Genomic DNA, 12,028 nt, shown 5'->3' with positions numbered 1-12,028 from the left:
AACATTACATTTATCACGCCACCCCTGAGGCACATTATGACAACCCCAGCCCACTGTACTTATCTATGGTGCTGCTGACATCCATCAAGGTGGGAACTTCCTGTAGAGTGAGCAGGGAAGCTCTTAGTCTCACAAGATTACCAAATCTTGTGAGACTTAGAGCTCCTCGGCTTGCTCTGCAGGCTGTGTCCTATCCAGAGACTTGGAGCAGCTATCCGCTCCCTCCTGCTAACCAGAGCTAGATTAACGCTTGGGCGCCTGGGGTATTTAAGGCAGGGGGCCCCTATTATGTAACATGACTAGCATTTTAGACAAATGTTAGACAAATACACAGGCAAAACTGTGTGCAATACTGTTAGTTGCACGCAGCTCTGCCTTCACAAGCAGTACAGTGTGAAGCGGGACATACCTCCCAACTGTCCTTGTAGTCGGACCACATCTTACTAAACGAGACAGTCACCAAAATTCGGGACTTCCCCACCGGATTCAGGACAGTTGGCAGACTGTCCTGCTCTCTCCTACCTGTCTTGTTAGTTTCACCACCTCTGGCTCCTGGTGTCTTTAGTTCAGTGGCTGCTTGTCTGTAGGGTAATACAACTTTAGCATATCCACTGTCAGGTCACATCTCTACGCTACAGAGATGCTTTTGAGATGTGTCCGGCTGAACATATTTAAGTATATTCTCTTGTTTTTAGGTGTGTGGTTTACCTAAGTACACCTCTATGTTGTTCCTACACTCCTATGTCATTCATTATTCATCTCACCCCTGTACATTGGTCTCGATGACATACATGGCCACGTTGGTGTTTGTTTCTTTGCCATTCTCATATCTTTGCTCTCTGACCTTTTAAATGAAAATTAAAAGATGATTAAAAACAAATTTTTCCGCTAGCCTGTGAATGTTTAATAAAAACATTGTTACTGGGGTCTGTAAACGCCTCTGACATGTTACAGATGGTGTTCTGTAATAGTGTTGACTATGCAGCTCATTAGCTAACAACATAATAGCTTTACAATACTTGTTCCTTCAGCCTCCTCAGTAATAGAAGACACACAAAATATGACTTTTTATTTCCATTACCATTTTAGAGACATTTTGACTTTGTAACCAGATGTAATTGCACTATGATATCTTTTTTTGTATTGTATACTATATATACATGTTGTTGCCTGTTGTTTGTGCAGGGCTTCCTAGAGCAGAATTAGCATCATAGAAGTCACAACAGTTGCCTTGGACTTGGCCCAGGGGACGGCAGCTTCAGCTAGAGGAAGATTCCAAGTGTTACCAGAGCACAGTGTGATACATCCCATGGGTAGAATGTCCCATGAGCCTCTGCTTGTACAACAGACTTAATACACCATCACCGTAACGTTTCAGCAATATATGAATACTAGCAAAAGTGTGCACGTAGTTGGCCAGTATGTAAATATAAGAATAACTCATTGTCACATTTGTCCATGTGCATTAGATCAGCGTGCATGTGTGTATTTGCATGCAATGTGCATATATGTTTCCATGCAGTGTAACTGTGTTTTTGCTCTGCATGCCATTTGCCTGTTTTCCCATAGTGTACGATTGTGAGTTTAGTGGAGCAAAGAACACAGGCAATGGACAACCGAGTGGTGGAGGAAGGTGCAATATTTAGAGTATCATCAATATCTATTTATATAGCGCCACTAATTCTGCAGCACTGTACAGAGAACTCACTCACATCAGTCCCTGCCCCATTGGAGCTTACAGTCTAAATTCCCTAACATAGACACACACACACAGAGACTAGGGTCAATTTTGATAGCAAACAATTGACCTACCAGTATGTTTTTAGGAGTGTGGGAGGAGACCAGAGCACCCGGAGGAAACCCACACAAACATGGGGAGAACATACAAACTCCACACAGATAAGGCCATGATCGGGAATTGAACTCATGACCCCAGTGCTGAGAGGCCACTGTGCTGCCCATAGAGTAATCATCCTTTACCAAGTTATTGACAAAAGGACGGCTGCACACGTGGCACCAATTTAAATAACTCTAGAGCCCTGAGCGCTTGTTTCCAACAGTGAAGGGTTGTGTTGGTTCCATAATATTGTGTGCCTCATTTTTCTGGCATGGTTTTGGTGTGGTCATTCAATTAGAATGCAAGGTTACTACTAAATATTTTAATGGTACTGAGTGATGATCTTCATGCTTTTCTTAGATAAGCACGACACTGATGTTATCCTTCTTTCATGGCCTACTCAGTCACCAGATCTGAAGCCAATAGTGCATGTATGAGATATTCTGCAACAACTACTGAGACAGCGTCTTCCACCACAATCAGCTGAGTGACTTCCTTGTAGAAGAATGATACAGCATCCTCCTGTACAAATCCAGACATAGACGCAATGCCGCAGAGCATACTGCCCCTGCTGGCTCCAGGAGGTGGCCACAAGCCGTATTAAGTGATTTCAACTTTGGTATTTCTATTTTTGCCCACTACCAGATTCATTCATTGGCTGTCTCTTGTCTCCTGTGTTGGCTTTCAGAAAAAAATATTTGAAGTTTCCTAATATTGCCAAACACTACAGGAAATAAAGCATGGTGGGTCAGTGGTTAGCAATTCTGCCTCACATCACTGGGGTCATGAGTTCAATTCCCAACCATGGTCTTAGCTGTGTGGAGTTTGTATGTTCTCCTTGTGTTTGCGTGGGTTTCCTCCCACACTCCAAAAACATACTGGTAGGTTAATTGACTGCTATCAACATTGACCCTAGTCTCTCTCTGTGTGTATGTTAGGGAATTTAGACTGTACGCTCCAATGGGGCAGGGACTGAGGTGAATGAGTTCTCTGTACAGCGCTGCGGAATCAGTGGCGCTATATAAATAAATGATGATGATGAAATGTTATATAAGAAAAATTTGCTTTTATGGCTAGCCGGGTCATTAATGCGCACATTCCCTCAGACTAGCCCAGCACAGCTTTACTTTAACCCTTACAGCACCATGACAATATCACTGAGGCAGCTGAGTATCATGCATCTGGCCCAGCAATATTCTATTGATAAATTGTGGCAATAGCCAATTTTTTATCACTGTGATAAGCGTCAATAAAAAAACCTAAAAATCAGCCTTATCCCTAAATAATAATAAACAGATGCCTATGTATCTGCACTTATAGTGCTGCTTTCATGGCATATCTATAATATAAATGTCTAGTGGCGTGTGTTAGTCTGTGTGTGTGTGGAAAATATAAAACCAAGCTGCAGCGCCACCTGCTGGGCGGAGTTATACACTGACCTACTAAATTCTTAGTGTGTGTGGGAAAAAAAAATTCAGAAAGGGCTAAAAATTTGGTATACTAAGATGTTTTTAAATTTGTCAATTTAATTTGTTAATTGTTAAAAGTGTTTATAAAGATTTAAAAAATATATATATATATTTCTTGAAGGAGAAATTACAGTTGGGAGTGGTTGGTGGTTGCCGGGGGTGACAGTGGGGAGTGGTTGGTGGTTGCCGGGGGTGACAGTGGGGAGTGGTTGGTGGTTGAGGTCTGGGCTATCGCCCAAATGCATGACAAGAACCTTTTTAACACCTTAAGTAGCTTGATTTGACTAGAATGCATGAGTATCATGCACGGGTTAACTTGTCTACTATATAAATGGCTAGTGGCGTGTGTGAAAAAACCCAAAAAGAAGCTACAGCGCCACCTGCTGGGCAGAGTTATACACTGACCTATATATTTCTTGAAGGAGAAGTGACAGTTGGGAGTGGTTGGTGGCTGCCGGGGGTGACAGTGGGGAGTTTTTAACACCTTAAGTAGCTTGATGTGACTAGAATGCATGAGTATCATGCACGGGTTTACTGACCTACTAAATTCTTAGTGTGTGTGGGAAAGAAACCTCAAAAAGGGCTGAAATTTTCGTGAGGTAATTTTACCTCATGAACACACATGTGTACAGTGGCGGATCCAAGGGGGTGCGATCGGGGCAATCGCCCCCCCCCCCCTACGGCTGCACAGTATGTGCAGGTCCGTTCAGCAGGGACAGTGTGCTGCCCGGCTGCTCTGATTGTGTTTTAAACACACTGTCCCTGCCTGTCACTGTCGAGCGGACCTGCACATACTGTGCAGCCCCCGGCAGCCTCAGAAGTCGGAAAGGGGGCGGGGCCTAAATCGTCCCGCCCTAACATCCCCCCGGGGATCAAACATTTTCTAGATCCGCCCCTGCATGTGTAGCGGCGTGTGTTAGTGTGTGTGTTAGTGTGTGTGTGTGTGTGTGTTAGTGTGTGTGTGTCTGTGGAAAAAACTATTTTCTCAGAAAGGGCTCATCCGAATGACCTGAAATTTGGTATAGTGACATTATTTGACAAAAAAATGCATGAGTATCATGCACGGGTTAACTTGTATATTATGAGTGGAGAATGGTGCTCTTGGGGATGTATAGAGAAATAGACCGTAGGATAGGAATTTCAGGGAGGACTTTGCACAAACTAAAATTACCAGGATAATGCATGTGCCCATAAACTAAAAGTGAGTGATTGGGAATCACGAAGGCATTGCAATTTGAAAGTATAACCGTAACAGTTTAATAGTTTTACACCTTAATGAAGCTCATTAACTATAAGATACTGGTCATTAATTGATATTGCAGCACAGCTCATACTCTTCTTCCCCTGCAAGATGTGCAGCCTTCGCTAGGCTCACTCCATGTTGCAAGTGAGACATCTTGTCAAACTATTGGTCCATGCAGCAACCAAAATCTCATAATGGATTATTCACTGTGATCACTTGTTAGTGCTGTGGCCACTCCCACTTGTGGACTAATATTACAGATAGTGGTAGTAGTAATAGTTTGTACTCTTTCTTATGCTCTCAACTGGACCACACGGTGATAGACTGTATAATAGGTGAGGGGTTGGGATCCAAAATGTGCTGATAGATTTAAAGTTGGGAGGTGACGTGTCCTTGCTCAGCCCTAAGTTGCAGTGTCCAGCTGTCCAAGATTTACATGTAAAAGCAGACAGGAATTTCCCATGCAAAATAAATAAATATACCCCTTGCAGTGCAAGATGGTTTGTCCAAAAGCAAATTTGCTTCTTTTCTGCTTAGCCGCTAACTCAAACTGAGGCCCAATGTTACGTATGTGTGTGACACAGCCTGTAGGATCGATGTGTAAAGATATGTGACACAGTGTATAGGGCGACTGTACTTTTACAATGGAACCTGTTGGGTGAGTGCACATGAGGCTCCTCCCACTGACTCTCAATAATGGGGAGTGGACCCAGGTCTAATTGATCACACATCACACGTCCTGCAATAGAGTCACGCACTGTACCTGTAACCATACACACACCTCTCCTATCCTGTATTACCAGATGGATTTCTGATGTTGGTGGGGCAAGTGAATGCTCTCATTTCATAGCTTTTGTTAAGTGTTATTTTTCACTGTTATTAATCTACAGTGTCGTCAGCTTCTTCCTAACAACACGGGAGGGGTGATGTGGGTTCAGTAGGTTCCTCCTAGTGTAACAGCATTAGCCTAATACACGAACATACGTTACAAATGAAGGAACAAATAGTCTAACAATTCATCAACCAAGTGTCAAATTTACAATAACATAATACTTTGATACTGATTACTGGATGTTACAATTTTCATTGTGATTTATTCACAATTTTGGTGTTAACATCTGCGGCTAAATGTATCAAGCTGCAAGTTTACAGAGGGTTTGAAAAGCGGAGATGTTACCTATAGCAACCAATCAGATTCTAGCTATCATGTATTGAGTAAATGATAGCTAGAATCTGATTGGTTGCTATAGGCAACATCTCCACTTTTCAAACCTGCTGGAAACTCGCATCTTGATGTAATAGCTATAGTCCCTTTCAAGATCAAGTTTTCTTACCATTTGGATTGTAGTGGGATTAAAAATGACATTAGACCTTTATGTATTCAAAACCATTGTGTGACATTGTGAGATCAGTAAAACAGAATGGAGCGTTCACATAGCCCAGGCAACGGGTCAATAATAAAGATTGATAAATTATAGATTCTGAATGAGTAGTATTTACAAACAGTGGAAATTGGCCCACATACATGCAGGAAGTAGTTTTCTTATGTACACTAGACTTCCTGTTAGTAAGCTGGACAGGAAATTGAGGTCTCTAATGGTTGTTTATACAGGAATTAATGTTTTTTAAATCTCCTGTGTTCATCACAAAATATCATTTTAGATACTTTGGCATATTTGTAGGGGAGGGCTGGCAAATTTTAGCCCAGGGGGCAAGACTTGACTCAGCAGCCTCTTTTAAATGGAAAAAAAATGCATATGCCCCCCTGCCCCCAGCCCAGCCTGCCCCTGCATATTTTCCACTAGACCAATCCACACTGATCTGCCCAACCTCCAGTATGAAAAATGGCTCCTTTTCAAGACACCATTATACTGAGCAAACTTGTGCAAAGCAGCAGTTGTATTATGTCACAACTGCACTATTTTCTTAGCATTGAGCAAATTATATGACAGAGTGAATCACACTCTGCAGTCAGCTGCAATGGACTGGAGTGATTATCATGGTTTGTGACAGCTACCATGATACATACCTCCCAAAAATGTGGATTTGCAAATAAGCACAAATTAGACCACACCCAAACTAAGCCCATTTTCAGCAGACCATGTCCTTTATGATATCAGGAAAGTGTTGGGGAAATCAGAACTGTTGTCAGGTATGTACTCCTGGAAAACAAAGATCTGTATTCCAATAATGCTGTTGCTGTATACACCATGGGATAAATGTATCAAGCTGAGAGTTTTCCAGCGGGTTTGAAAAGTGGAGATGTTGCCTATAGCAACCAATCAGATTCTAGTTATTATTTTGTAGAATGTACTAAATAAATGATAGCTAGAATCTGGTTTTTCAAACACGCCGGAAAACTCTCAGCTTGATACATTTACCCTCATGTATGTGATTTCTGCTCGGGATGGAGGACAAGTGACAGAGTAGCATCATATAGCTTTGATTTCCATGGATATTTGAAGATATTTTCTTGTCTGGAACTTAAGCTTGATTCAACCCTATAATGCCATAGTTGCCAATATTGTGAAAATAACTCCCTGAACGAAGCAGGACACTCAGAGTACTCTCTAGTTGGACCATTAACCATGCCTAGTTGGGCCACACTTTTGACTGTTTGCTCTGAAGATTTTACAGACACATTGGGCCTGATTCATTAAGGAAAGTAAAGCAAAAAAAAAATAAGTAACTTTGAACCTTGGCAAAACCATATTGTTTTGGAGGGGGGTAAATTTAAAATGTAGGTACAGATTTGGGGTAGAGCATGTCCTAGATCAACTTTTAATTTCAGTGTACAGATAAGCTATCAAGTATTTGTATGCTACATGAAAAAACAGCCAGTATTTATCTTATGTGCAAAATAATAAACTAATTTGCACCCCTTGCATTGTAACATGGTTTTGTCCAGGAGATCTTTTTGTGCCTTACTTTCCTTAATGAATCAGGCCCATTGTGTATTGTGGTTAATAGGCATATTTGTGCAAGCTAAATATATTGCATGTAGGTGTTATATATGTTCCAAAAAATGTCATTTACAATTGTGCATATACTGCTTTGTGATGTCACACACCTATTTTTGTGCAAATGTACCCATTGTTATGGGGATGCGCATGGATTTGTGGAACGGGATGTCATGTTTGCAGGGGTGCAGGAGTCTGCCCTGGCTGAGTACAGATTAGGAGTATGAGATCACCTACTTTTGCACCCATGGATTTTGTGTTGCAAGCCGAGAATATTCATATAAGATAAAAGGGTAGAGAGGGTGCTCTATGTGTTCCAAGTATTAAACGCAGCTAAAAATACTGGTGCAAATCGCGGGCAGATGCAGTGTGACAAATCTGTGGCACATATTTACTAGGCACAGACTTTCAGATCTAAATCACCCTCCTAGTGCGTTAAAGCAAAGTATCTGTGTATACTTGACTGGTAACACCAGCTGAGTATAGTACAGACTAAGACCTGAGGCTCTCCAGCTATTGTGGAACTACAGGTCCCAGCAAGCCCGCTTGCACAGCTGCTGTAGAATCAGAGGTTGCCTAAGCCCCATTTGGTAGAGCTCTAGTTAGCCTGCTCCTGTGTGAAACACAGGTACTGCCTGAGACACTCCTAAATTCCTGCCCCTCCTCTCTCCCACGTATGTTCCTCTCCTAACTTGCCCTCCCACTGTACCCAGAAGTCCTGCCCTCCTCCCTACTTATCCTTTCCCTGGGTATGGAGCTAGCACTGCCCCTTTCCTGTTACTTGCTGTGGTTATCCCGTTTTGGTGAGTTTATGTTCATATAACTTTCTCTCTTTTAACCACTGATCTTCGCCGTCTCTTCCCTCCAGCAGTCCCTTCCTTTCTCTCCCACATTAACTGTAAACCGACACCACAACAACGTCGGCAAGCATCGTCTCTCTCTCTCTCTCTCTCTCTCTCTGTCCCCAAGCTTAAACTGCTAGCTCTTCGGAACAGGGATGTCTGCAGTCACTCCCTATATTGTGCCATGAAACTGGTGAACTTATCAGAGTAAGCCTGAAATAACCCGGAATTCATCATCATTTAGGTGCTGTTAAAACAATCAGCATAGAATGTTATTGTATTTAGAACCATGTCTGTTACTTTATACGGCACAAACAATCTGGTATCCAGCTAATCAGAATGTACTGTATTTATACTCGCTGTCGAAGATCATTAAATCTTTCATGTATTTGTGTAATTAATGGTATAACTCTGCAAGAATGCTTTAGGGCCACAAACAAGGCATAGAGATATGGCAACCATTGGGGTGTGTAACATTCATGTCTTACATGTTAGACAGGGAACTATAGGAACTATAGCTTATGTCAAAATGGGACTTGTTATTTAATCTTATTGCTATAAAAGCACTTTTCATAGACACCCTCACATAATTGTAATATATATATATATATATATATATATATATATCAATGGCAATTGTTATACCAATCGGTTGAATCACACTTACTAGTTCATCATCATTTATTTATATAGCGCCACTAATTCCGCAGCGCTGTACAGAGAATCATTCACATCAGTCCCTTCCCCATTGGAGCTTACAGTCTAAATTCCCTACTATAGACACACACTCATACACAGACAGAGAGGGAGAGACTAGGGTCAATTTTTGATTGCAGCAAATTAACCTACCAGTATGTTTTTGGAGTATGGGAGGAAACCGGAGCACCCGGAGGAAACCCACGCAAACACAGGGAGAACATACAAACTCCACACAGATAAGGCCATGGTCGTGAATTGAACTCATGACCCCAGTGCTGTGAGGCAGATGTCCACTAGGCCACTGTGCTACTAGTTGCATGTGAATCTCCTTGTATTACTGTGTATGAATAGCCATACAAAACCTGCAGGCTACATACACAGGTATGCAATGGAAGAAGTATTGGATATTAATGAAAACTATTGACAAGTATGTGTTGAGTTTTCAATATACACTATTTACCATGTATTGTAGTTTGTGATTACACTTATTTTTTTTATCTGTCTATTGGAGTTTAATGCATGAATAGCACACAACAAGCCCAAAATAAGTCATTGTGTGAAATTTTAATTTCAGTAGTATATGGTAGTGGACTTGACGCCTAGACACAGCGGAGGTAGCCATTTTGTCTGCTGTCTCCACATGTCGATTCACTAGGAAATGGGGACATTACTGAAGCAGGAGGCACCCATTGTCATGTGCTTCAGTGATGTCACCAATTAATAGTGAATTATTATTTATTTATATATTTATAAGGCGCCACAGATTCCGTAATGCAGGATACAGAAGCAAGTAACAAATAGATGAGGTAATACACATAAGTATTTTAATAGGTTGATCTCATTAATATTGGATCGGCCCACGAAATGTTCACTTTAAAGGGGTCATTCAATTAGCTGTGAGGTTCTGTATGTTTCCCCATGATGTGTATTTTTAATTTTTATTGATCATTCCTGTAATTTGCGCAGAAACATAACGCGCGAGGCTACTGTGAAAACCTTCTGGCTAACTGAGTTATGGCTTGATTAAGTAAATAATCTGTTGTTACAGTATTTCTTTGTCTGTCCCGGTTAGGGTTCAGTGGTGCTTCTGATCTGCACAGCTCGTTAGTGACTATCCAGAATGAATCATTGGTGGAGAGCAAGGATACGTGTCAAGGAATCGTCTTACTGTTCAGCAATCAGATCGGCAACCTGGTACTGCTATGTTTTATTTGATACACTGATGCTCATTTTTATGTAATTTTTTTTTTATTGTAATATGAGTGTTTGATGTATGCCATTCTTATGCTGTTATATGGTATTCATCTGTCCCTTATGGAATTTGCACAACGAGAGTCTAGTCACCGCTCTGCTGGTTGTAGACAAAGGTGAAATTATCATATAGGTCGAAAGAGGCAAATGTGTCAAACCAGGGCTGGATTTACTGGAGCAAAGTACCCTAAATCTCAGGCTCCAGTAATTCTGAAATGAAAAAGTGGAACAGTTAAGTGACCTGAAATTTGCTCAGGCCATGAAATCCACCCCAGGCTCGCTTTTACCACACTCACCCTGAAATTTTGGTTGTATCAGGAGTTTGAATTATTGTAAAATAACCATTGTAAGATGATTATTTCAGGTGCAAATTAAGGAGTTTGGGAAAACTGGGACACATGGGAGCCCACACAAAACCACCTAACACGATACACTGCCCAAAATCCCTTTAAAACAAACGTCCTTACCAGAATCTCTCTCTCTCTCTCTCTCTCTCTCTCTCTCTCTCTCTCTCTCTCTCTCTCTCTCTCTCTCTCTCTCTCTCTCTCTCTCTCTCTCTCTCTCTCTCTCTCTCTCTCTATATATATATATATATATATATATATATATATATATATATATATATATATATATTTATTTAAGTGAATCGCTGTGGACCCCATATCTAAAACATGTTAAATGATACAATGCTACTCACCCTGCATCCCCCACTGCCTCTGTGTCCACTTAGCTCTCTCTTATGTCCCGCCACCTCTACCTCATGTCTCCTGTGTTACTTCACCTTTTCTTAATGTCTCCCTTGTTCTTTCAGGCCTTCTTTGTGCACTTACATTGCCCCTCACATCTCTTGTGTTCCTTCAGCTTTACATAATGACTGACCTTTGTTTCTCTATATCTTCCATATGTCACTTCTCCTTTCCCTTACCTGTTTCCTCTGTATACTATGGTCTGATACCACCTGAATGGTGACTGGGGTAAAGATTGTGCAGAAGATAACAGCATCCAGATGCTCGTGTGCTGAAAACATCATATTACTTAAGCTACTACAAAGATTTATAGTGTTGCCAGCCCTGTAATCTTTTAAATTCCTTTCATATTTTCCATTAAATATACAGCGGTCATGTTCAATATTCTTACTTTGAAAATATTTTTCCTACTGGGCGCTACCAATTTAAAGGACACTATTTCTGTGGTATGGAGTTTTTCAAAGGGTCATATGTACACACACATGGTACACAGACACCATACATAGCAGACAGACTGGGGGGCACACACAGACAGATTTGAGCATATATATTAGGGCATGCACACATATTGTAGCACGGAGACCTGGGCACGGACAGATTGTAGCACTGAGGCTTGGGCACAGACAGTGTCCAAAAGTGTTTGACTTGTAATCCCCCCTCCCTCTCACCTTGCAGGTGAAGATGTTTACACTGGGGACTACAGTGCAGTCGCTCCACCTCTCCTCCTTCCCATGGTGCTGCTGGACCAGGGCTTTCACAATCCCATACAGCCCGGCCCTTCTGCTCTGCCCCACCCTCTCCCTCTCGTCTACTGGGCAGCCAAGCTCCACAGATGAAAAGAAATGGTTTGGTGGGCAGCCCAATCAGTTGCAATAGGAGTAGCCAGCCCACCCCTGCACACAATCTTTGCCTGGAGAGTGAGAGCAAACCAGCTGCAAGTGAGCTCTGAGACCGGCTCCAGATGCATCACAGGCTCTGCAA

The 12,028-nt window shown here is 41.7% G+C and overlaps 1 protein-coding gene across 1 annotated transcript in view; it reads left to right on the top strand.

Moving 5' to 3' along the window:
* The first annotated feature begins 8,205 nt into the window (after positions 1 to 8,205).
* The window catches only part of LOC142151491 (uncharacterized), a 37,914-nt gene continuing 34,091 nt past the window's right edge, over positions 8,206 to 12,028 (top strand). The window contains exons 1-2 of the mRNA XM_075207199.1: positions 8,206 to 8,312; positions 10,123 to 10,244. Of these exons, the coding sequence (XP_075063300.1) occupies positions 8,261 to 8,312; positions 10,123 to 10,244 (174 nt within the window). The 5' untranslated portion in view covers positions 8,206 to 8,260. The remainder of the gene's footprint in view (positions 8,313 to 10,122; positions 10,245 to 12,028) is intronic.

Source organism: Mixophyes fleayi, chromosome 4 (assembly GCF_038048845.1).
Source record: "Mixophyes fleayi isolate aMixFle1 chromosome 4, aMixFle1.hap1, whole genome shotgun sequence".
Classification (NCBI taxonomy): domain Eukaryota; kingdom Metazoa; phylum Chordata; class Amphibia; order Anura; family Limnodynastidae; genus Mixophyes; species Mixophyes fleayi.
This window is presented reverse-complemented; position numbering and strand designations above follow the sequence as displayed.